At 43.7% G+C, this 23,879-nt stretch overlaps 1 protein-coding gene across 1 annotated transcript in view; it reads left to right on the top strand.

Annotated features, from left to right (window-relative positions):
• The window catches only part of cul9 (cullin 9), a 101,070-nt gene that overhangs the window by 11,313 nt on the left and 65,878 nt on the right, over positions 1-23,879 (top strand). The window contains exons 3-12 of the mRNA XM_085799144.1: positions 23-177; positions 2,868-3,032; positions 4,273-4,827; positions 8,010-8,151; positions 10,464-10,841; positions 14,202-14,444; positions 15,759-15,951; positions 17,923-18,124; positions 19,893-20,083; positions 22,149-22,345. Of these exons, the coding sequence (XP_085655270.1) occupies positions 23-177; positions 2,868-3,032; positions 4,273-4,827; positions 8,010-8,151; positions 10,464-10,841; positions 14,202-14,444; positions 15,759-15,951; positions 17,923-18,124; positions 19,893-20,083; positions 22,149-22,345 (2,421 nt within the window). The remainder of the gene's footprint in view (positions 1-22; positions 178-2,867; positions 3,033-4,272; positions 4,828-8,009; positions 8,152-10,463; positions 10,842-14,201; positions 14,445-15,758; positions 15,952-17,922; positions 18,125-19,892; positions 20,084-22,148; positions 22,346-23,879) is intronic.

Below are 23,879 nucleotides of genomic sequence, written 5' to 3'. Positions count from 1 at the left end.
ATATCTGTTCTGTGTCCCTCAGGCAGCCGCGCCTACGTCCTCCTGTCCCTCAGCCAGCAGGACGGCATCGAGCAGCACATGGACTTCGACAACCGCTACACGCTGCTGGAGCTGTTCGCCGAGACCACGTCGTCCGAGGAGCACGGCATCTCCTTCGAGGGGATTCACCTGCCGCAGGTAGAGACACACACACACACACAGAAATACACACACACACATACACACACTAGGGGTGGGAATCTTTTTACTATCTCACTATTAGATTTGATTCTGATTTTTTGGGGCTATGATTCGATTCAAAATTAATTTTCCATTCAAAAACGATTAGATTCCTAATGATTCCTGCTTCAGTCTGTCGGTGTGAAACGATCCTCATGATCTACTCCAGTCTGCTTTACAAGACGTTTTAGTCGACGAAAACTCAAAAGGGTTTTAGGCCCAATCCCATTTCACCCCTTGGCCCTACCACTTACCCCTACCCCTCCGTTTTGCGCGTTCACGTGTAGGGGTAGGGGTGTCCCAATCCCCGTTAGGACAGAGGGGTAGGGGGAAGTGGTAGGGCTACATACGCCTTCAAACTGAGATTTTTCAGAGGCACACTCCAAACGGAGGGGTATGAAAAGTTTCCCATAATGCATCTTGCGGCAGCCGGCAGCGGTGGCTGTAAAACGAAAAGCTGTTTTATTTCTTGCTGTAGCGCTGTTATTACGTCACTTTCTTAAGTTTTAGTATTTTTTCATGCGAGAAAGTAACTGTTTAGGTCCCAAATGTGCGGTTAGTTTATCCAAATGACGGCTGGTTAGAAGTTTGCTCCGACGATTTTTCGGAGAAGTGAAGCTCCAGGAGGAGCAGCTCCTCACAGAGGCAGCAGCCGGCCTGCAGCGCTGCTCCGCCGGCCAAACTACGTCCTCGTCCCGGTCCCGCCGGGAGAGAAGGCGGTCGTTAATTAACTTATCCGCGGGTTTTTAGAGGTTTACCACCAGCATGTTAAATTCTTTTTAGCATTTAAATGTTGGTCTAATTGATGAAATCTGACAATTGTGGCAGTAGCATTAGTTATTTGGATGAAAAGTGAAGCTTCATGTATCAGACAGAGGAGCAGGCAGCGCTGCCTCTGGGCTCTGTGTACAGAAATCACCACATTTAGCCTACATCAGTAAATAAATGTTTTACAATGAACCGATCAGTCTGAATTAAGTTTTATCTTATTATATTAAGTTATATGGTACACGGCTATTTGATTTCTGGCAAAAGCTCGCCGCATCAGCTTACGTAAAAGCCAGTGAGACTACGTGATGACGTATGTGACTGTTGAAGGGGTGTCCCAATTCGGAGGGGTTGACTTTCTACCCCTACCCCTTGTAGCTCCGTTTCAAGGGGCGAGGGGCAAGGGGTAGGGGAAGGGGTAGGGGTAAAAAAGAGAAATGGGATTGGGCCTTAGTCTAGTTTTAGTAAAACAAAACTAACAAATTAATTCAATAAGTAGGCTATTGGAGAAACCTTTTATCTCCATATTTCAACTTTTTGACTTTTTTTCCCAACATATTTCAACTGTTTTGTTTTTTTTTTCATGAATTGATGCCCTACTTCATCATACAAGAGTGTCACACATACTAAGTTGTGAAACTAGGGATGTCATGATTACTTGCTTTCACAATTAATCGCGGTATTAAACGCCACAAGGCCACACTGCTTCAGTCTGTCGGTGTGAAACGATCCTCATGATCTACTCCAGTCTGCTCTACAAGACAGAACGACTGAAGTGTCTTTTTCACATTTATTGACCTTTAAACATTTATCCATGCTTAGATGGAATCGTTGAAACTGTTGCATAAAAGCAATATCACATATTGCTGAAGTAACAACATTAAAAGTGCCTCTTTATTAAAAAAAAATAGTGCAGTTAAACACACTGCCTTTTAAATTCTAAGGAAACGGAGGCCGACAGCAGCAGATTTGTTTCATTTTTGTATTTTTTTAAATCGATTTTGGGACATTTTATATCGATTCTGAATCGTATTAAAGGGACAACGAGGAGTTTTGTAAAAGTGAAGTGTTTCCACTACATTTATGAGCCTCCGCACCGCGAAATTCTTTGACCGGGTCAAGACAGACTCATGTTTTCATTCATCAAGAATTAAAGTCAGAGGTTGGAAGACGATCACATACCGTCGTAGTTCCCACCATAAACGGAGATTCGGCGGCGTTATTCTCATGACTCGCCACGAAACCGAAAGTAAAGAAACGCTGGTCGGCTCGCCCAGCATTTCCACCACCACTAATAATAACAAAATAACCATAGAGACAAAACCATAGATTTATCTAAAATGGACCATTAACAAGTGGTAACGGAGATTCATCCACATTAATATCAGACTTTTTTATTGTCGCAGAATTTTTCTTTCTGCTGCTGGAGAAACTCCTCGTTGTCCCTTTAAATGAGAATTGTACAAGAAGTTAGTGGAAGACAAAAATGCATTGGCTAAATTATCGGTTTCAAGTTACTTAAACACACAGAGCCTTGCCCCCGAGTTCAAGAGACAGCTGGCTGAAAAGCTAAATAATCATTGTTAAAAATGCTGCAAATCAACTAAAATTTTATAGTAACTGATGATCAAATTTTCATTTTTTTTTGGTGAACTGCTCATATTTCATTATTAAAAACCTTTAAATGTGATATGTGATCGATACTCCCAAAGTGCAACAGATTAATTCATTTAGATTGCAAATTTTCTTCCCGCCGTACCCACCTGGAAAAAAATTTCAGGCACAGGATTTTTTCCTGCTTCAAGCCCTGTGTGATTCTTATGTGAATCTATTTTTCGTCACGCCCCTCCTCTCTAACCTGTGTGTGTGTGTGTGTGTAGATCCCGGGGAAGCTGCTCTTCTCTCTGGTGAAGCGTTACCTGTGCGTCACGTCTCTGATGGACAAGCTGAACACGGCGGCGGGGGCGGAGTCGTGCGGCGGCGCCGAGCGTGCGGACGCCAGCCCCTCCCCCGCCTCCTCCTCCTCCTCCAGCTCCGCCCACCAGGCAGGTTTAAACGTTCCTGAGTTCCAGTGTGGTCACTTTAACTCCTGTTTCTTCTAGGATGGCATGGTTGCACTTTATTGGTTGTTTTATCTATTTTATTAAAGCAGAAGTCAGCGATCCGGTGGTTTTGGCTAATGCTGCGTTCCAGGCAGGCTTTTGAAACCGTAAATTACAGCTTCAAGTCACGACTTACGACTTTGTAGCGTTCCAGGCAACCCACTCGTGTTTCTCCGACCTGTTTTACCGGTGAAAGTCACTATAACGGCCACTCGTAACTTCTGACCCGTGAACTCGTACCAGATCGAACTGGTACCACTTCACAGGTCAGAAAAACACCAGTTACGAGTTGCCTTGAACGCACCATAACAGTCCTCGTCCCTACGTCACCACATTCACGGCGTTCCTTGGCTGCACACACAGAGAGGACTGCCCCTTTATGCCGTTCTCTCTCCTCATTGGATAAAGGTTGTAGGATACAAGGAAAGTTTTCTCCTGGGCTCAGAGCAGAGCAGAGTGACTGACAGACCCGTGTTTCAGACCAAACACTCTATAGAAGTGATTGCTGTCGGAAGATACAACTATTTAAGACTTAGATTAAAGCAGAAGTAAGTGATATATTTGTGTTAATCTAAGTCTTAAATAGTTGTATCTTCCGACAGCAATCACTTCTATAGAGTGTTTGGTCTGAAACACGGGTCTGTCAGTCACTCTGCTCTGCTCTGAGCCCAGGAGAAAACTTTCCTTGTATCCTACAACCTTTATCCAATGAGGAGAGAGAACGGCATAAAGGGGCAGTCCTCTCTGTGTGTGCGCCAAAGGGACGCCGTGAATGTGGTGACGTAGGGACGAGGACTGTTATGGTGCGTTCAAGGCAACTTGTAACTGGTGTTTTTCCGACCTGTGAAGTGGTACCAGTTCGATCTGGTACGAGTTCACGGGTCAGAAGTTACGAGTGGCCGTTATAGTGACTTTCACCGGTAAAACAGGTCGGAGAAACACGAGTGGGTTGCCTGGAACGCTACAAAGTCGTAAGTCGTGACTTGAAGCTGTAATTTACGGTTTCAAAAGCCTGCCTGGAACGCAGCATTAGCCAAAACCACCGGATCGCTTACTTCTGCTTTAACTATTGCTAATTGTTGTCCTGTGTGTGTATTTTATTGCTATTTTTATTGTTAGTGTATGTTGTGTCACTGTTATGCTGCTGGCTGGACAATAAAGATCTCTTGACTTGACTCGACAGGCCGAGCAGCAGCGCGTGCAGCGGGAGTTCGACTTCACCATGGCGATGGCCAACCTCATCTCCGAGCTGGTGCGCGTGATGGGCTGGGACCGCAACCGCCAGCCGCTCGACGGCGCCGGCGGCCATCGCTCCGGCGTCTGTGGCGGCGGCGAGGAGTCGGCGGCGGACGAGGCGTCGCGGCCCGTTCTCCGCTCCATCTTCCAGCCGCGGTTCTGCACGTCGCCCGTCGTGGTGCTTCCCGCCAGCAGCAGCAGCTCGGCCGCCGCCGCCGCCGTCGCCATGGCGCCCGCATCAGCAGCAGCGGCGGCCGCCGCCGTAGCTGCCTCGGCCGCGGTCGCCACGGCAACGCAGCCGAAGAAGAAGACGACGACGACGACGGGGGGGAACGGGTTCAAGACGCGGTCGGACTTCGCCAGCCGCTCGGCCTACGTGGAGTACGTGCAGGACAACCTGAAGAGCGGCATGATGGTCCGCATGCTGGAGGACTACGAGGAGGTGAGCGCCGGGGACGAGGGCGAGTTCCGCTACAGCAACGACGGCTCGCCGCCCGTACAGGTGAGACGCCATTCTAGATTTAGTCTTAGTCTGTTGGACTAAAATGTTTGGTAACACTTTACTTGAATAGATATTCATAAGATTGACATAACAGCTGTCATAACCATCAGTGAATACTTCTGACAGCTGTGGTTAAGTGTCATTCAGTAAGTTATGTCACTTTTGATGCAAAGTTGACATTGTTTGAGATGTCCTTGTTATGAGAACTTGACATAATTTTTAAAGTTTGGCCATTAGGTCTGCTATGACAGTTTAAATTGTCTTTATGTCAAGTTGTCAGAACAAAAACATCTCAAACAATGTCAACTTTGCATCAAACGAGGGCGAGTTCCGCTACAGCAATGACGGCTCGCCGCCCGTTCAGGTGAGACGCAGAGCTGCTGCTTTTTTTAATTATTTTTTTTTATTTAATGCACATTCAGGGTTTCCCGCAGCGCTTTCCTGTTAAGGCGCCCCCCCCCCCCGCTGACAGGACAGACACCACCTTAACTAACAAATTTTCTGGGGGAAACACTGACATTTAAACACATATTACAGGACAATTGACCTATGGCTAAGCCACGCCCCCAAACACGATGAGCCAATCACAGTGCGCATAGCTGTTTTTTCTTGACATTTTAAGTTTAAATGGTCAAACGGTGTTCATGGGGTACATGCAACTCCGACACTAGGTATCCTGAGAGGCCACGGGGGGGATTTTTTTACCTTTTCCCAAGCCACATCTCAACCCAGAGAAGTGTCTGCTCTGGATAAAGTTATGCAGTAGACCACAACACCAACTAAACCTGGATAAACTTAACAAGGATGTCTACATCTGTTCTAAGTTAAGTCAACAACGTATTTGAGGAAACATATTGTCAGAGATGTTTAGATGTTAGCCAGTATCACAACTAAGCATAAAGTCTGCTAGCTTAATGCTAACGTATAATGTAAAACTCCATAGACAGGCTAACAACCGACAGCCATAGCAGTAAAGCTAAGTGAAGTTTTGGTGACTTCAACATGATATTTAATCTTTCTGTCTCCAAAAATCATCAGTTGCCTCCTGTGAAATGTCTCTACTGTGACAGCTGTTGCCATAGCAACTGTCACCGAATGTTGACTGTTTGTCCGAGTGAGTGGAGGGGGCGGGGCTTAGCCAGAGGTCAATTACACAGACAGTTAGACGTGTACAAGAACGTATGGGACAAGGGACGCTTACAAAACAAACAAACATACAAGCTAGGACAAATCTAGTCAGAGATTGGAGAGTGGAGTTACGAGAGGGAGTGTTGAGCAGATACATTGGAAATAAAACAAAAATAAAGATAGGAATAGGAATAAGAATGAGGGGGAAGAAAAAGTGGGGGGGGGGGGGGGGGCTACAGCAACGACGGCTCGCCGCCCGTTCAGGTGAGATATAGCGATATAGCGCATTTAGCGTGCGCCCGTGTCTGTGTATCTATGTGCAGGTAGAGATCAGAGATGGTGTTTTAAATAACCATGCTAGCGTTTCACCATCTCTCATCTCTGCCAGTCAGACTCTCAAACTGCCGCCTCTCTCGCGTGCGGGCGCACCGCACATAGACACACGTGAGAAAAGAAAAAAAAAATTCAATTTTTTTTAATTAATGTGAAACACTGCAGTTTTAGTAAAAAAAAAAAAGTCTAGTCTTTAATTCAATAAGTAGGCTATTGGAGATTGCTGTTGGGCAGAAACCTTTTATCTCCATATTTCAATTTTTTTTTTTCATGAATTGATGCCCTACTTCATCATACAAACATAAGTTGTGAAGATAGCAGATCTTTAAAGGTACAGTATGTAAGAAATGTAAAGCAACTGGCCGTAAAATCCTCCTAATATGTCACAGAGACTCAGGAATAATGTTCATATAACATGATGAACTCACCAACAACAATAGTACAGCCAGAGTATTCGCATTAAAAATCTTTTTTTGCAGACTGCAAATCATGTTTATGTTTTGAATTTACGTGTTTACATGTTGCGCCACCTAGCGCTCTCTCCCAGCCTCAGTCTGCTTCCACTGAGCTGCTGCTACGGCTGGGAGAAAAAACCAGATCGCTGTGTTTTGAATTTGACTGCAGTAACCGTTTTTGGCCACATTCTTACATACTGTACCTTTAAGTTCAACACATTGCAACACATTGTGAGCTTGTAGATCGGCTATTTTCACCAATAATTACAATAATAAAGGAATGGTTTTACACATAATGTTTCCACCCATCAGCAAATACTTTATGGTCTGAGGATTATGCTTTGGAGTGACGGCAGGTGTATTGTATTATTTCGCACATTCTGTGTCATAAACTATAAACAGTTTTCTTGTCTGTAACAACATCTCTGTCCTGGGTGATGATCCCTCCTCTGTTGCTCACCCTGAGCTTTCTCCTGGTTTTCCCTGTTAAAAGGGTTTTCCATGGAGTTTTTCCTCAGTGGATGTGAGGGTCTAAGGACAGAGGATGTTGTTATGATGGGATGTAAAGCCCTTTGAGACAAACTGGTGGTAAAAACGGGCTATACTAATAAAATTGCCTTGCCTTGCCTATTGTGCAGAATGTGCGCTGCATGTCAGGTGGAGGATGGGATGCAGCAGCGTTGCGTTGCAGATAGAGCTGCAACAATTAATCGAACAATAATCGATTACTAAATTAATCGTCAACTATTTTGATAATCGAATAATCGTTTTGAGTAGTTTTTTGAAGAAAAAAAGTCAACATTTTCTGATTTCAGCTTCTTAAATGTGAATATTTCTGGTTTCTTTGTTCCTTTATGACAATTAACTAAATATCTCTTTGGTTTGTGGACAAAACAAGACATTTGAGGACGTCATCTTGTGGTTTGGGAAACACTGATTGACATTTTTCAACATTTTTTAACATTTTATTGGCCAAACAACTAATAATCGACAGATTAATCGATAATGAAAATAATCGTTAGTTGCAGCCCTAGTTGCAGATACTTTTTAGGTTTTAATTGACAGATTACACGCACAATAAGCAGAAACGTCACGCATGTTGAACGTCTGACCACAACGTCTCAGCACCGTCGTTCTGTTTTTGACGGAGCCTTTGCTAAATGGTGTGAAGCTCTAGAGCGATGACAATCCACAATATGAAATGTAGAGGCAATAATCCCACAGCCCGACCGCTAACGTTTCCCTCCGTTCTGGTTGTGCCTGCAGGTGTTCTGGAGCTCCCTGTCGAGGACCTACTGGGTCCACTGGCACATGGTGGAGATCCTCGGCAGCGGCAGCAGCAGCCAGGCCGAGAAGGAGACGCAGGAGAAAGCCTCCTCGCTCACAGAGACGCTCAAACTCACCGCAGGTAAGCCCCGCCCACCTGGATGTGCTTCACCTGTGAACCTGGAGCTGACGGCACAGTCATCACATCAGTGTTTTATTGATTAGCTCCATAAATCAATAAATGCTGCTGAGTGATGGTGAAGTTACAGGCACAAACTGTTTTTCATGCACTGATCAATTTAGAGATTTTGGGCTATTTTGCTTCCTTAGCATGTATTCTTTCAGAAAAGTCAAAAGAAATGTAGAAAATCCACATTAAGGTTTTTATTTCACTTCATTTTGACTCTTTCGTCAGTAGATTTCTATTTAATTCACCAAAAGTTAGTCTGACCCATGTTAGTCTGACCCATGTCATGTCAGGTGTCATTGTAAAGCTCTTTCTCTCTCCTGAACAATGATGTCATCTCCTTTGTATCAACAACAAATCATAAAAGTAGGATTGACAATAACAATCTGTGTAGTTTTACAGTCCAAGTCTTTAAAGGCCGTTTCCTCAGAAAGAGTTTTTCAGACTCAGACTCCTCTCTAGAAATCTCCACTTCAGCAGCACTTCCAGACACCAAACCTTCCACTTTGATCCCTTTCTATATTCTGAAGGTTTTTACAGAGGGGATTGTTGATATATCATTCACAGCCTCATTTATACAACATTTTATTACTACAAACATGGAGAAATTATATATTTTTTAGGGCTGGTGACAGTATTTTCTCATTTACAGAGTGATAAAAAGAGATATCCACAATCCTCCTCTGTAAAAACTAAAGACTCTAATGTGTCAACAAAATAAAACAAAGTATGTGTATATATATATATATATATATATATATATATATATATATATGTGTGTGTGTGTAAATTAGTGCATAATTAATTAGATATAGCCTCATTTACATATTTATACATCAGATTTGACAAAACTCTTAATGTTAGTGATAAACTTGGGAAGTTTCATGGTGATATCTGTTAGCTAAATGTGTTACCTTATTCACCTGTAGTGTCTAACCTCTATAAACTCAAAGAACTCTGTCTGTCTGAAAGCAGCCTATAGGACGAATCTCCTTGTTGTCTACAACTACTTCCTGGTAGAAAACCAGCATGAGAACAATAGTGACGGACGAGAGTTTCACTATATTTATCTAATTTTTCATGTTACTATATCACCGTTTAGACTAATCTGATGTTTGTAAAGTTTATAAAACCAATGATTGGACAAACATTACTATTTCTGTGTGCACATGTTTGTAATTAGTCATGGTTAGCATAGATTAGCCGGGCTAACGGTTAGCTTCCTGTTTAACTTTAATAACTCAGTGACTCAATAAACGCTCCATGAAAAAATATTTTCTCCAGCGGATATCTGAGTTCCAACATGACTGAGCTAACTGGAGTAGTTTCATGTCGTGTCCCACAACGGGAGGGTTTTAACAGCTGACGTCCTGCTGTTAGCTTAGCTACCGCCGTTAGCTTAGCTACCGTTAGCTGTCCCTGTCAGCTGAGCCACTGATGCTTTCTAGACTCTGTGATTCCCCCAAACTGAATAAATACAACACATAGCAACACAAAACACACACACAGAAATAGTAATGTTTCTTCAATCATTTCAGATTTGTCTAAACGGTGACGGGGCCTGAAAAATATGATATATAGCTAAACTCTCGTTCGTTACTATTGATCTCATTCAAATTACAGCTGGTTTTAGAATGTAAACAACAAGGCGATTCGGTCTATACTGTTGTTCGGAGCTTATGCCACATTTCCACTACAGCAGTGACTCTGAAACTTTTTTACATCAAAGACCCTAAATCGACACAAATTAGATACAAATTGGCTTCGAATTTTTGGGGGAAAAAAATGTGAAATTTCTCAAAAAGAAAGTTCAAAATGTCTGAAAAAAAGGTAAAATTTCTTGAAAAAAACGCTCTAAAAAATCTAAACAAAAATCTTTTTTTTTTTTATCAAAAAATGTTTTAAAAATTCTAGAAAAAAATTGTAAAATTTCAAAAAAAAAAAAAAAAGTGTTACAATTTCTCAAAAAAAAATTCTAGAAAAAAAGATCTATGATTTGCCCAAACTGAATAAATACAACACATAGCAACACTCTTCTTCAATCATTTCAGATTTGTCTAAACGGTGATAGGGCGTGAAAAATATGATATATAGCTAAACTCTCGTTCGTTACTATTGATCTCATTCACATTACCCCCCTTTTCCTCCCCTCTTCTCTGACCCCTTCTCTTCTCTTCTCTTCTCTTCTCTTCTCTTCTCTTCTCTTCTCTTCTCTTCTCTTCTCTTCTCTTCTCTTCTCTTCTCTTCTCTTCTCTCATCATCCTCAGTGAGCCAGACGTTCTTCTCCAAGCCGCCCGGCGGCCTCTACTCGCTGCCCTACCTGTCGGACGGCGTGCAGGTGGAGCCGGCGGCGCTGAGCCGGGCCGAGTGGTGGGAGCTGCTGTTCTTCATCAAGAAGCTGGAGCCCAAGCAGCAGCTGGAGGTGAACGCGCTGCTGCTGCAGAGCCTGGACGAGCAGGACGGAGAGCTGGACGAGGCCGCGCTCATCGGCCTGGTCGTCCCCGGCGACGTGGCCAAGAAGCTGCTGCACTACCTGAAGCAGAAGCTGCCGTCGTCCTGTCTGAGCGACCTGCTCTGCTCGCACACCTTCGCCAAGCACTACCTGAGGAGGGGCGGCGGCAGCCTGGACGACGAGGAGCTGCTGGGTGAGAGCGAAATACCATTCACAGAAATATCAAGATATCTTTTTTGACCATTTTTAAATCGATTTTCTTTTCAAAAATCGATTTTTTTGATTTATTTATTTATTTTTAATATTGTGCAATGTGCATTTGTTCGCCTTTTTTACATACAGCGAGTACAGGTTTTGAAAAGGGTTTAAGTTCACTTTATAATGGAGTATAGGGGTGGGCAAAAATATCGATACGGCAATATATCGCAATATTTTGTATCGCGATACAATATCGATATTCAAATTTTGAATATCGATATTTCGATATATAGATTTTTTTCAAATAATAAATCATGTTTCAGACGTAAATCCGGTACAACTTCCGCACCTCTGCTCCGCGAGGTGTCACTGTCCTGCTGCCTCAGACAGTGTGTTGTTCATGCAAACATGTTGTTGTAACTTACGCTTGTATAAAATGGCATGGATCATTTGAATGACATTGTTTTGACTCAGTTTGTCCCATAAATTATCACTATCATCTGATGTACATACAACTCGGATTTTAAGATGCATAAATAATGCCTTTAACATTTTTCAGTGAACTATGTAGAATATCGCAATATTTGGATATCGCAATATCGTATCGTATCGTGACTCAAGTATCGTGATGCGTATCGTATCGTGAGGTCCTTGGCGATGCCCACCCCTAATGGAGTATGTTAATTTCTAGGCTCCTACAGTATTTGTGTGCAGATAAATGCTAAAATGCAGCAGTTTTACCTCAGTCTATATCTCATTTTGTCAGAAAGTTTTCAGAAGCCTGTTTTATACTTTACTTTTACATGGGGTGGGCGATATGGCAAAAATATCATATCAAGATTTTTTTTAAATGAAGTCACGATTTCGATTTCATCACGATCTTAAATCGAAAAAAGAAAAACAGACAATTTAGGCCAAAGAACCTTTCTGAATAGATTTTAATCTAAATAGTTACAGTTTTGCCAACATGTGCAAACAACGTACTAAAAGGTAAACAACAACACTCTGATAAAGCCACTCTTGCAACATAAAAGGAAGCCAATAAACATGAAAGTAAAATATTAATGAAGACATTACTGTTTGTTTTATTCAACACAGTCATTTTAACAGGATTTTAAGTATCAAAACACTAAATAGCTGATTGAAAAGGGTCAAATAAAGTAACTGTTGTTTTCTCTTTTAGCAAACTTTGCAAATGTCCTTTGTTTGCGCTTTGCAGCATAGACCTGCAGTTTATAGAATGAGCCCCAGACGATGCTACGATCTCTGCACTTTGGCAGATCGTCTACACGCTCTAATCCTTCACCATCTAATATCGTCATATCGCCCACCCCTACTTTTACACTTTATGCAGTCCAAGCTTTTGAAAAGAGACTAAATATACAGTATATTGCTGCTGAATAAATCTTAAAAACTGACTTACCTGTATTTTTGGGGGAATTATGGTTCCTGGAATAGAAAAAATCGAGAAAATCGGCAATATCGTAGAATCGCAATTTAAATCGAATCGGCATCCAAGAAATCGTAGAAGAATCGAATCGGGAGAAAAGCGTATCGTCCCAGCCCTAGAACTTATGGATGAAGAGGCATGTTTGATAGGCATTCACCTCATCAATAGATAAGAGTGTCGAACATGTCCAACATGTCCAACCAGGGTTTAAAATTAGCACCCGCCACTCGCCAAATGCGGGTAAAAATATGATTTGGCGAGTAAAATTATTAGGCCACTCGCCATTGGCCGGCAGCTGGAATATGCCAACTTCACTATATAATTGTCATCATAAATGCTGAACAGTGAAACGAACACAGTTTACAGCTACAGGAGATCTACTGACTGTGTTTCGAATGTCAGAGTTGTCCCGTTGTCTCGTTGTCCTCCGTGATTCAACATTTAAGAAAATGTATCAAGTTTTCTGCTGTAACGTTCGCGTTCAGTCGGTCATTCAGAGGAGGCGGTCAGAAGCGAGCGACCTTAGTTTGTGGTAACGTGTTTATGTGGCGACACATCGCGATGGTGAGAGGTAGGGTTACCAGGGTTACCACATGTCCCAGACAATATGGAATTAGGGATGTCCCGATCACATTTTTTTGCCCCCGAGTCCGAGTCCGAGTCATTTGATTTTGAGTATCTGCCGATACCGAGTCCCGATCCGATACTTTGGCAACGCAGTAAAGTTTTTAATGTAGATCAACTGTATCATCCCACTATTTTTCTGTTCTTTGTGCTCTACTAGGGATGTAACAATATCACAATCTCACAATAATACTCTACCTCAATAACAAGCCCATGACATTTATTGATTTATTGCAGTATTGTAAACTCTCAATGTATATTAGCACAGTAGCTCCACAGTATAATATTAATGCCGTTATCCATAAGTCAACAACAAGAACATTTGGTCAAAAATAAAATAGCTTATCATGTCTTTCTCAATCACCAGCCTCTCTCCCCTGATCCCACCCTCTCCTGCCTGTCTGCCCCCCCCCCCCCCCCTCCGTCACCTCGCTCCTTCTCCCTCCCTCCCTCCCTCACCCAGCTCACCTTGCTCCTTCTCCCTCTCTAACTTTAAATAAATACCTGGTTCTGTATCTGCCATCACACAACACAACGGTAGTTTTTTATTCAACAGTATGAGAAGTTTAACAATGTCCGCGACATCTGCGCGGTCGGTCCGTGTGTCGGTCTCACGTGTGTTAGGTCTGACTCGCTCTCAGTAGAAGCTGCAGTGACTGTTGTTGCTGCAGGTGTGTGTAGCGCTCAAACATCAACAACAAGCTGCTTGGAAGTCAGCAGTGAAACAACGCAGCCACACACACACAAACAAACAGTGAGCTGACACGGTGACACGATCGTCTCTCACACTCTCGCAAGCGCCGTCATTTCATATCGTTACTTGTCCGCGACGACGCAGCCACACACACACACCGTGGAGCTGTGCGCCACAGACCATGCACAAAACACAAGCACGCTGCACCGAATGCGCGTCGCTTTGGGTAATGAGCGCACATGACGAACGTCTACAGTAAAAGTAATACATCTGAACGCCCCCCATGCGGCCCGTCTTCGCTTTAGACAGATAGGAAAACCCTGACATGTAGATATGTAATATATCCGATTCCTGATCGGGATGTAATGTCCGATTCCGATCGAGTCTGAAACCACGTGATCGACCCCAATTTCCGATCACGTGATCGGATCGGGACATCCCTATATGGAATCATCCCATATTTGCAGATTAAATAACCCCGTCCTGTTTTGCATCAATACGGGACCGGGTTTGGCATTGGCAGGTAGCTCAAAAAGTTAATTTTATACCCTGTGTCCAACATGTCTGACCGTGTCTCTGTCTTCCAGCGGAGAGCTCTCTGGGCTCCTCTGCTATAGGAGGAGGAGGAGGAGGAGGAGGGGGAGGGGCTCAGGGCTCCTCCTCTTCATCGTCGTCTGCCACCTCCTCTTCCTCAGCGATGGCGTCCGTCTCGAAGAAGGCCAAGAAGGAGGTGACGGTCGATTCAGGCGTCGGCGGCTCGGAGACGGAGAGCGAGCTGCCGACCGAGGACGAGAGCGGTTTCCCTGACGACCTGGAGGACAAGATGAAAGGTGAGGGGGCGTGGCCAAAAGGGGGCTGGGCCAGGGGAGGTGGTGCCCAAAGGGGGCGGGGCCAAAAGGGGGCCGGGCCAAAAGGGGGCGGGGCTACACAACAGGAAGTGTTTGTAGGGAATAAAGCGAGGGACCGGTCACAATAAAGAGAGGGACCGGTCACGATAAAGAGAAGGACCGGTCACAATAAAGAGAAGGACCGGTCACAATAAAGAGAGGGACCAGAGAGGGACCGGTCACAATAAAGAGAAGGACCGGTCACAATAAAGAGAAGGACCGGTCACAATAAAGAGAAGGACCGGTCACAATAAAGAGAGGGACCAGAGAGGGACCGGTCACAATAAAGAGAGGGACCGGTCACAATAAAGAGAGGGACCGGTCACAATAAAGAGAGGGACCGGTCACAATAAAGAGAAGGACCGGTCACAATAAAGAGAGGGACCGGTCACAATAAAGAGAAGGACCGGTCACAATAAAGAGAAGGACCGGTCACAATAAAGAGAAGGACCGGTCACAATAAAGAGAAGGACCGGTCACAATAAAGAGAAGGACCGGTCACAATAAAGAGAAGGACCGGTCACAATAAAGAGAAGGACCGGTCACAATAAAGAGAGGGACCGGTCACAATAAAGAGAAGGACCGGTCACAATAAAGAGAAGGACCGGTCACAATAAAGAGAAGGACCGGTCACAATAAAGAGAGGGACCAGAGAGGGACCGGTCACAATAAAGAGAAGGACCGGTCACAATAAAGAGAGGGACCGGTCACAATAAAGAGAGGGACCGGTCACAATAAAGAGAAGGACCGGTCACGATAAAGAGAAGGACCGGTCACGATAAAGAGAGGGACCGGTCACGATAAAGAGAGGGACCGGTCACGATAAAGAGAGGGACCGGTCACAATAAAGAGAGGGACCGGTCACAATAAAGAGAGGGACCGGTCACAATAAAGAGAGGGACCGGTCACAATAAAGAGAGGGACCGGTCACAATAAAGAGAGGGACCAGACACAATAAAGAGAGGGACCGGTCACAATAAAGAGAGGGACCGGTCACAACAAAGAGAGGGACCGGTCACAATAAAGGGAGGGACCATTCACTCTTTTAAGAACTTAAAACTTTATCTATTTTCTTTTCTTTTACTTTTATTTGCTCTTGCTTTTAACTCTGTTTTTAGTGTTTGGTTTGTTTTTATTCTGTTTTATGCTTCCCTTTTTTTTTAATGTTTTGTCTTTATGTAAAGCACATTGAGTTGCCTTGGTATGAAATGTGCTATATAAATAACGATGCCTTGCCTTGCCTGTGTCTCCCCCTAGTGTTCAACAACCCGCGGCTGCAGGGCAAGAAGACGGCCCTGGAGAAGCTGGGCGAGGTGGTGGACGTGCTGAGGAAGAGCAGCGCGGAGCAGAACCAGCAGCTGGCCGGTCTCCTCTTCATCACCAGACTGCTGGAGGACAAAGGCTCCCAGGAGAAGAACTCCATGAGGAGCGACTCCGCCCAGACCATCAGGTGAGGGAGGGGGGGCCGGGAGGGGGAGGGGGAGGGGGGCGTGGCCTCTTTACCTGGGGGTGTAGAGTCACAGGGCCTGTCCCAATATGCACACTCGATCACACTTACACACTTGGGCACTTGGCGTGTGCGTTCATGTTCTTAGTGTCAGTGTTCAGTGTGTCCCGTTTCTCCAACGACTGAAAGTGCAGCGTGTTGATTTGCACTTTACCTTCTTTGGCCAAGTATAAATCCGACAATGCACCACGGTGAAGTCCGCCGTCACCCAGAGCCACAAGTCACGTTTAGGAAATGCGATTGAATTAATCTCAATAAAATGAAATTAACTTTCTATCTCATAATTCTGACTTTTTAATGTCATGTCATATTTTATATTCATCATGCTCTGTTCATGTTTTTATATTTTCGTTTTTCTTGTTTGTTTTATTTACTCACGGAGTTGGGCTTACATGTTTATGATCTGAATCTTGTGCATAGAGACACTTTAGGAGTAGATGAGACTGAACCAGCAGCACTGGTTATTAAAACTGTTGCTGTGTGTGTGTGTGTGTGTGTGTTGTAGTTGTGCTAGTGTGCTGTGCGCAACGGCACAGGCTGCACTTGTCAAGTGTGTCCCGATTGCTTTTAAATCTCCCCCCAGACGCTTGGCCACTTAATCCATGCTGAACACTATATGTAAATATACGTTCCGCCGGCAAAACTTCACCGAAGTGTGTGCGTAACCAAGCGCACTGAGCCAAGTGTGGAGGAATGGGACAGGCCCAGAGTCAAGGTCTTTGCACACTGAGTCAGTTTTTTTCTCATGCGTTTTTCGTATTTGTCATCCGACAAAAAACGTTACGCACACTAGGCTTCTTGCACACCGAGTCCGTTGCGTTTTATTCGCATGCGTTTTTATTTTGTGGTCCAAATTTCGGAGAGGGAGACAAAAATCGTCAGGCAGTGATGATGCACTTTGTGGTTCTCTCGCTTGTCGAGAAATGAAAGAGAAAAATGTAAATATTGTGTCCATGCTGAGAGGAGCCAGTAGCGAGGGGATCGGCTGCTTGTTAATGAGCAGCAGAACTATCATGATCACTTCAACAGTTAATTTTAGGATGTCAGTGGTCCGGTTTGATAGATATTGATTGATTCATTAGCTTAGTCGAGTAGAGTCAAGTTTTTTTTGAGTCGGACTGACACGTTTACATGGACTTGAGTTACAGTCGGATTATCAACTGTCATAAGCCTGTGTATATTCTCATTTGTCCACAGGGTATCCGCGGGGTCTTGAAAAGTATTAAAAGGTGATAAATCAATTTTGGGAAAATTAAGACCCTTAAAAAGTATTAAAAAGTCTTTTCACGACATTATAAAGTCTTACATTTTGAAGGTATTTTTTCTGAATTAGCTGTCCAAGAGTTTGAGTCCTAAAAAACATTGCAAAAGTGTGTGAATTTATTCATTTTATTAAAAAACAAAGATGAACCGGTACATAAATAAGAAAAGAAGATTGTTGTTTTTGTTTTTTGAGAGTGGAGCAATGTTTTTTTTTATAAACCTTGCCTTTCATTTATTATCCCAGCCTATTTTGAACTCTGTTGTATCATAGTGGTCTAGAGTCTTTATCACAAACTAGAACTGTTCAGTTAAAAGTGTCACTGATGTAAATGGTTACAGCTTGAAGCGGCGGTGAGGTGTTGAAAAATATTGAGAAGGTCTTGAAAAAGTCTTAAAAAGGTATTAAAATTAACTTCAAGATTCCTGTATAAACCCTGGTCCAGTTCATAGTATCTCAAAGGAATTTTAAATCGAATGCTCATGAGGCATGAACTGATGAAGCCTCTTGGATGAGAGGTGAAACGTCTTCCTAGACAAATAACCAAGTCCAGTTGCTTTCCATTTAAAACTCCTTTGAGACAACTGTCATATAAACATCCTGTGTGTGTCTGTGTGTGTGTCTGTGCCTCTGTGTGTGTCCTCCTCTATCAGGGACAAGGTGCTGAAGCTGCTGGTGGAGCTGCTGTCCTCGTCCTCCAGAGACGTGGTGACCAGCTGCCTGCGCCTCACCCACCTGCTGATGCTGCGCTACGAGTGGAGGGTGTCGTTCGCCACCGAGGGCGGCGTGAAGGCCGTGCTGTCCTGCATGCAGGAGTTCTGCTCCGTCACGCAGGTGCAGCAGCTGGCTCTGGCGGTGAGTCGCAAGTTCAAAATCATTTATTAAGCCCTATTCGCACAGGATTAGTTTTACCTGGGGACCTCTGGTAATTAGTAATAATTGCGGAGGACGTCTGTGATCTTAATCCCGTGTGAATGCGCCATGTCAGTCATTTGTAAAGTAAAAATTCCCCCGCAGATGACCGACTATATTTCACCAAAGACCGACGTCCCGTGGTAAAACTAGTCCCGTGCCAATCTGCATCTCAGTAATTGAGGGGCATGTTTAGTTCTTCCCCGGTTGAAACCATAGCTACTGTAGGGTTGAAACATGGAGGCTGTGGTGGAAATTATGAGCAGCAATTTCGAAGGCGTTTAGGTGCAAACACAGGCTTGTATCGGTGCTGGACCCATTAGAATAAACAGCTCAGATCCATAAAAAGAGCGAAATTTCGGAGGATATTGACATGCGGCTTTTTAATACAAATGCTGTGACGGCCCGTTACTGTGACAACAACTGCACTGTTGTAAAGTCACGTTGCTGCTTTGACATTTCATTTACATTTGCTTCTCACATGGATGTGACAGCAGCGGATGTTACGACCGACGTGCAGCTTTGACGTCATATCGGAGCCTTAATGTCAGTAAACTAGAGTAAAATACAGACTTCACTTATCCCGTGTGAATGCACCGCAAGAAACACAGACGTGGGGGGGTCATTTACAAATGACCAGACGTCCCCAGGTAAAACTAATCCCGTGCGAATAGGGCTTTAGTCTCCCGTGGGAGAAATTTCTCTGGGACAGAGAGCAGTGCTGCTTCACAACAAGACAAAAACATACAGTACAGGGTATCCGCGGGGTCTTGAAAAGTATTAAAAGGTGATAAATCAATGTTGGGAAAATTAAGACCCTTAAAAAGTATTAAAAAGTCTTTTCACGACATTATAACGTCTTAAATTTTGAAGGTATACTGCCCAAGTTGAGCGAGTACTCAGATATCGGCTACAGCCCTACTAGAAACAAAATCAAACGAGCTGGCACATGTCATGACTGTCTTGATTGTTGTTTTTGTTTTTTGAGAGTGGAGCAACGTTTGTTTTTTTTAATAAACTTTGCCTTTGATTCATTATCCCAGCCTATTTTGAATCATCATCATCATAGCGGTTTATAGTCTTTATCACAAACTAAAACTGTTAAGTTAAAAGTGTCACTGATGTAAATGGTTACAGCTTGAAGTGGTGGTGAGGTGTTGAAAAATATTGAGAAGGTCTTGAAAAAGTCTTAAAAAGGTTTTAGAATTAAGGAAGGAGTATCTGTGCGCTGCAGCCACTCCACAGGTGGAGGTCGGTGCTCTCAGGAAGGACCAAAAACCTGAGGAAACGAAAAGAGGAACCTGGAGCACACGAGTCACTGGTGATGGAAATAATTTACTTAGTGCAGAAACAAGACGTCGAAACGTTGGTCTTGTTTCTTGTAAATTATTTCCATCACCAGTGACTCGTGTGCTCCAGGTTCCTCTTTTCGTTTCCTCAGGTTTTAGAATTAACTTCAAGATTCCTGTATATACCCTGAGTAAAATCATTGAAGTGCAATATGCCTCAGAGAGTAGATAGTGACAGATGTACGGACACACAAACATTCATACACGTCATCACACCAGCTGCTCATTCATCAGTTTAATGGACAGAGGGATGAAGGAGTTTTTGAGGCGGTTGTGACTCGGTCTCTTCTACCTGAGTTAAAGAAGTTTAAGAGCTCATCTTCAGACTTCAGACCAATCAGCAGCTGTGTTTCCTCCCTCAGACCCTGAAGGTCATCACCGGGGCCAGTAAACACGACCTGCGCAGCGTGGGCAGCAGCGTCCCCCTGTCCGAGTCCGGCACCCAGATGATGCTGGAGATCTTCGCCAGCATCGGCTCGGCCACGCCCGAGGGTGCCCGAGGGCTGCTGGGCGCCATCCCCGCCGCCATCGACCTCATGCTGCAGACCAAAGGGTGAGGCCGCCGGCTGCTGTGTGTGTGTGTGTGTGTGTGTGTGTGTGTGGTCATGTGCAGGGTTCCCATGCGTCTGGAAAGTCTCACTGCAAAAACTCAACATCTTTCCAAGAATATTTGTCTAATTTCTAGTCAAAACTAATCTCTTTCCACTTAAAATAAGACTCATCACCTAAAAATGAACTTGTTTTTAGATCATTTTCACTTGTTTCAAACACATTTTCACTTGAAATAAGTAGAAAAATCTGCCAGTGCTTGTAATATGAAAGAAAAACTTGCTCCACTATCAGATTTTTCTACTTATTTCAAGTGAAAATCTGCTTGAAAGAAGTAAAAAGTGTCTAAAAACAAGCTGCTTTTTAAGGTGATGAGTCTGATTTTAAGTAGAATGAGATTTGTTTTGACTAGAAATGACATTTTGACTAGAAGACAAATATACTTGGTAAGATATTTGAGTTTTTGCAGTGCTGGAAAAGGGCTGAACGATTTTCCATTCATGTAAAACAGTGGTTCTCAACGTGAGGTACGGGGACCCTCAGGGGTCCTTGAGAGGGTTCAAGGGGGTCCACAACTTTTTCCTGAAATTTTGCCACATTTTCTAGAAAAAAAAAAAAAAAAAAAAGGTTTTTGAAATTTTTTACCAGTTTCTTCTAGAATTTATTAAAAACTTTTTTTTTTTTGATTATTTTTACCACATTTTTGAGAAACTTTACCACAAAAAAGTGAGTTTTTAACTTTAGAATTTTTACCACTTTTTTTCTAGAAATGTTTAAATGTTTTTTGAGAAATGGTACCACTCTTTCTCTACAATATTTCCAACAATTTTTAACGTACATTGACTGAAAGGGTAAAGTTCTTCAGTCTCAGAACAAGTATTTGTGTATTTCTGTCCGTGGTCTAATTTGTGTCAGTTTAGGGTCCTTGATAGTTTGAGAAAAGTTTGAGAAGCACTGAGGTAAAACACATGGAAATTGAGAAAAAAAAAACTTCAGTTGTCCTGGAAAATGATTGATGACATGGCGACATCAGCTCCCAGAGCTTCAGACCGCACTATGGATTTATCTTCTAAAGGAAACAGTGGACTTTGAGTTGCTGAGTGTTTCCTCTGCTGAGAGACAGATCGATAGTGACAGAGAACAAACAACAACAACAAACAACAAACAAAAACACGACAAATTTGATTGTTCTATGATAAATTGGTCTTAATTTCTCAGCATGTCAGAGATTCTTTCATAGACAAGTCAGAGCCACAGACTGCACATCTTTCAATCAGACTTCTGGGGCTGAGAGAGGAAGAAACACAGAAACAAACTGGTTAGGGGGTTAAGGGATAGTTCACTCAAAATTGAAATTCCACTCATGATCTCCTCCTCCCCCTCATGTGGACTAAGGGCTGTGAGAAGTTTCAGAGTCCTCCGTGTCTTCTCTGAGTTCCAGCGGGGCTCCGTGCAGCACTGCATGTCCATATGACGGTTGCGAACGGAGCTCACTTTTCTTTGTCCAAAAAGACACACCAAAAAACATCCAGATACCTCCATAGTGCTCGTCTGTAATGTCCCTCTTGTATTGAAGCCCCGACATGAGAAATTGTCCCAAAAAAAATTAAATAAGTCTATATTAAAGCTTGTTTTGTAGCAGAAGCTCCTCTTCCTGGTCCGTCCAAATCTCGCGAATTTTGCGCCGGCGTCGGTGCGATTACTGATGCCGGCGCAAATCGCGAGAGATGTTTTTTGGTGTCTTTTTGTTATGAAGACAGTTGGTATCCATTTGCAACCGTCATATGGACATGCACTGCTACGCCGAGACCCCCTGTAACTCAGAGAAGCCACGGAGGACTCTGAAACTTCTCCCAGCCCTTAGTCCACATGAGGGGGAGGAGATCATGAGGGACATTTGAATTTTGGGTGAACTATTCTTTTAAATGTATAAAATAGGCTACAACTGTGTAAAAGTCTTCTCTGCAGCATGAATGTGAAGGGGATGTGTTAGTGTTTTGTGAGTGTGAACGTTTTGTGAGTGTGAACGTTGATGTGAGCTGCTCGTTGGTCTGGTCTCGTCCCTGCAGCTGCATGCTCTCGGTGAGGAACGGCCTCCTCGTCATCATCATGCTCATCTCCAACCACAAGAGCCTGGCCGAGCAGCTGGTCGCCTGCGACGTCACCGCCGTCCTCAAGAAGTGCCTGAGCCTGTCCCGCGCCGAGACCATGCTCGCCATCATCGCCCTCAACCACATCTCCATGGTGCACAAGCTGGAGAGCAAAGGTGAAACACCAGACACCAGACCTCCTCCTCAGGACCGTGTTTGGGCTCCTTACTTTAAAAAAGTCATTAGTTATAGTGACATATTACCGTATTGACCCGAATATAAGACGACCCTGAATATAAGACGACCCCCCTTTTTCAAGTCCTGTCTTTGGAAAAATACCTTTTTCAGACAAAATCAAAGAAAAAATTAATCTTTTTAAAATCATGTTTTCAGTATCTGTGAAATAACGTTCTGGTAGATTGTAGCGCCCACTGATCTCTCTGAATGTGTGTAGGTGTGTGTCCATCTCTCTTGCGCTCTGTTTACACAAAAAGGCACGCGCATCAATTGCGGTGTTTTATTTAGAAAATTGTTTCGATTTTGAAAGTTGAGCGGATTCTCTCGTGTTTCTTTGTTTGACCTGCCCGGCTTGACGCAGTCGCTCGCAGCTCGCGCACAAAATAGACCAGACACTGAAACGATCGCTGCAGGACGTCTGGTGTGAACGACACAGTCGTTTAACATTGAGCCCCGAAAGGAAACTGGCTCAGCTTCTCGGCGCTTCGCAGCTATTCGGCGCCTCCGTGTCCGGTGTGTCCCTGTCCCCGGAGACAACGCGGCCGTAGCCGCTGTGATATGACGACCCCGCCCCCGGAGGAACTGTGAAGGAGTCAGCTGTGATTAAAATGACCTAAACCGAGTGGAGTTGAGCTGTAACTGTGTGGCAGCGCTCTGCTGTGTGGCCAAGGGGCAACACACACACACACTTGGTGCACACACGCGCGATCGTCCTCTCAGATGCAGCTGCATCTCTGCAGGTCACTGGTGTGTGAGTGTGAGAGGAAGAAAAGCCCTGACTTGCTTGGACAGACGTTGTTTGATGTCACCCGCTGATTTGCATATATAAATATCTAGACCCCGAATATAAGACGACCCGTCTTTTTCAGACTTTTTTTGACGGAAAAAATATCGTCTTATATTCGGGTCAATACGGTACTATCCTCAAATATAACTGAGTTTGTAACCGAGTTATTACATCATAAAAATAAGTAATTACTGTATTTTCCGGACTTTGCCGGCCTTTATTTGTTCATGTACACAAAGCCCCAGCCATTATGTGAGACCCGGCTATTAATTAAATGTTTCAAAAATAAATGCGACTTATATATGTCTTTTTTCCTCTTCATGACTTATTTTTTTGACAGATGCGACTAAAACTCCGGTGCGACATATAGTCCGGAAAATACGGTACCAGGAAAAATAACTTTCGTTATTTATTTTTTTTAAATAAAATGCTCAAATACGTCAAATTATTTGGACTCGTCCCCCCTAACCCCTCGTTAATTAACGGCTTTTTTCTGACCGGTTGATGAACTGAAAAAAACTATTGTGTTTATAACGTCCTACACTTTAACAGGTGTGTTATTATTTAGTGACTTCAGGAACTTCTTGAGTCAAGTAACGGAGCATTTTATTGTCTGTAACGGTAACGGAGTTGTAATACACACAGGTGTTGTGTTGTAGCTGCTGTGTTGACTGTGTGTGTGTGTG

The sequence above is a fragment of the Trachurus japonicus genome, chromosome 15, assembly GCF_045865225.1.
Source record: "Trachurus japonicus isolate A0001 chromosome 15, Traja_1.0".
Classification (NCBI taxonomy): domain Eukaryota; kingdom Metazoa; phylum Chordata; class Actinopteri; order Carangiformes; family Carangidae; genus Trachurus; species Trachurus japonicus.
The sequence above is the reverse complement of the archived record's forward strand: the minus strand, read 5'-3'. Positions and strand labels throughout refer to the sequence as shown.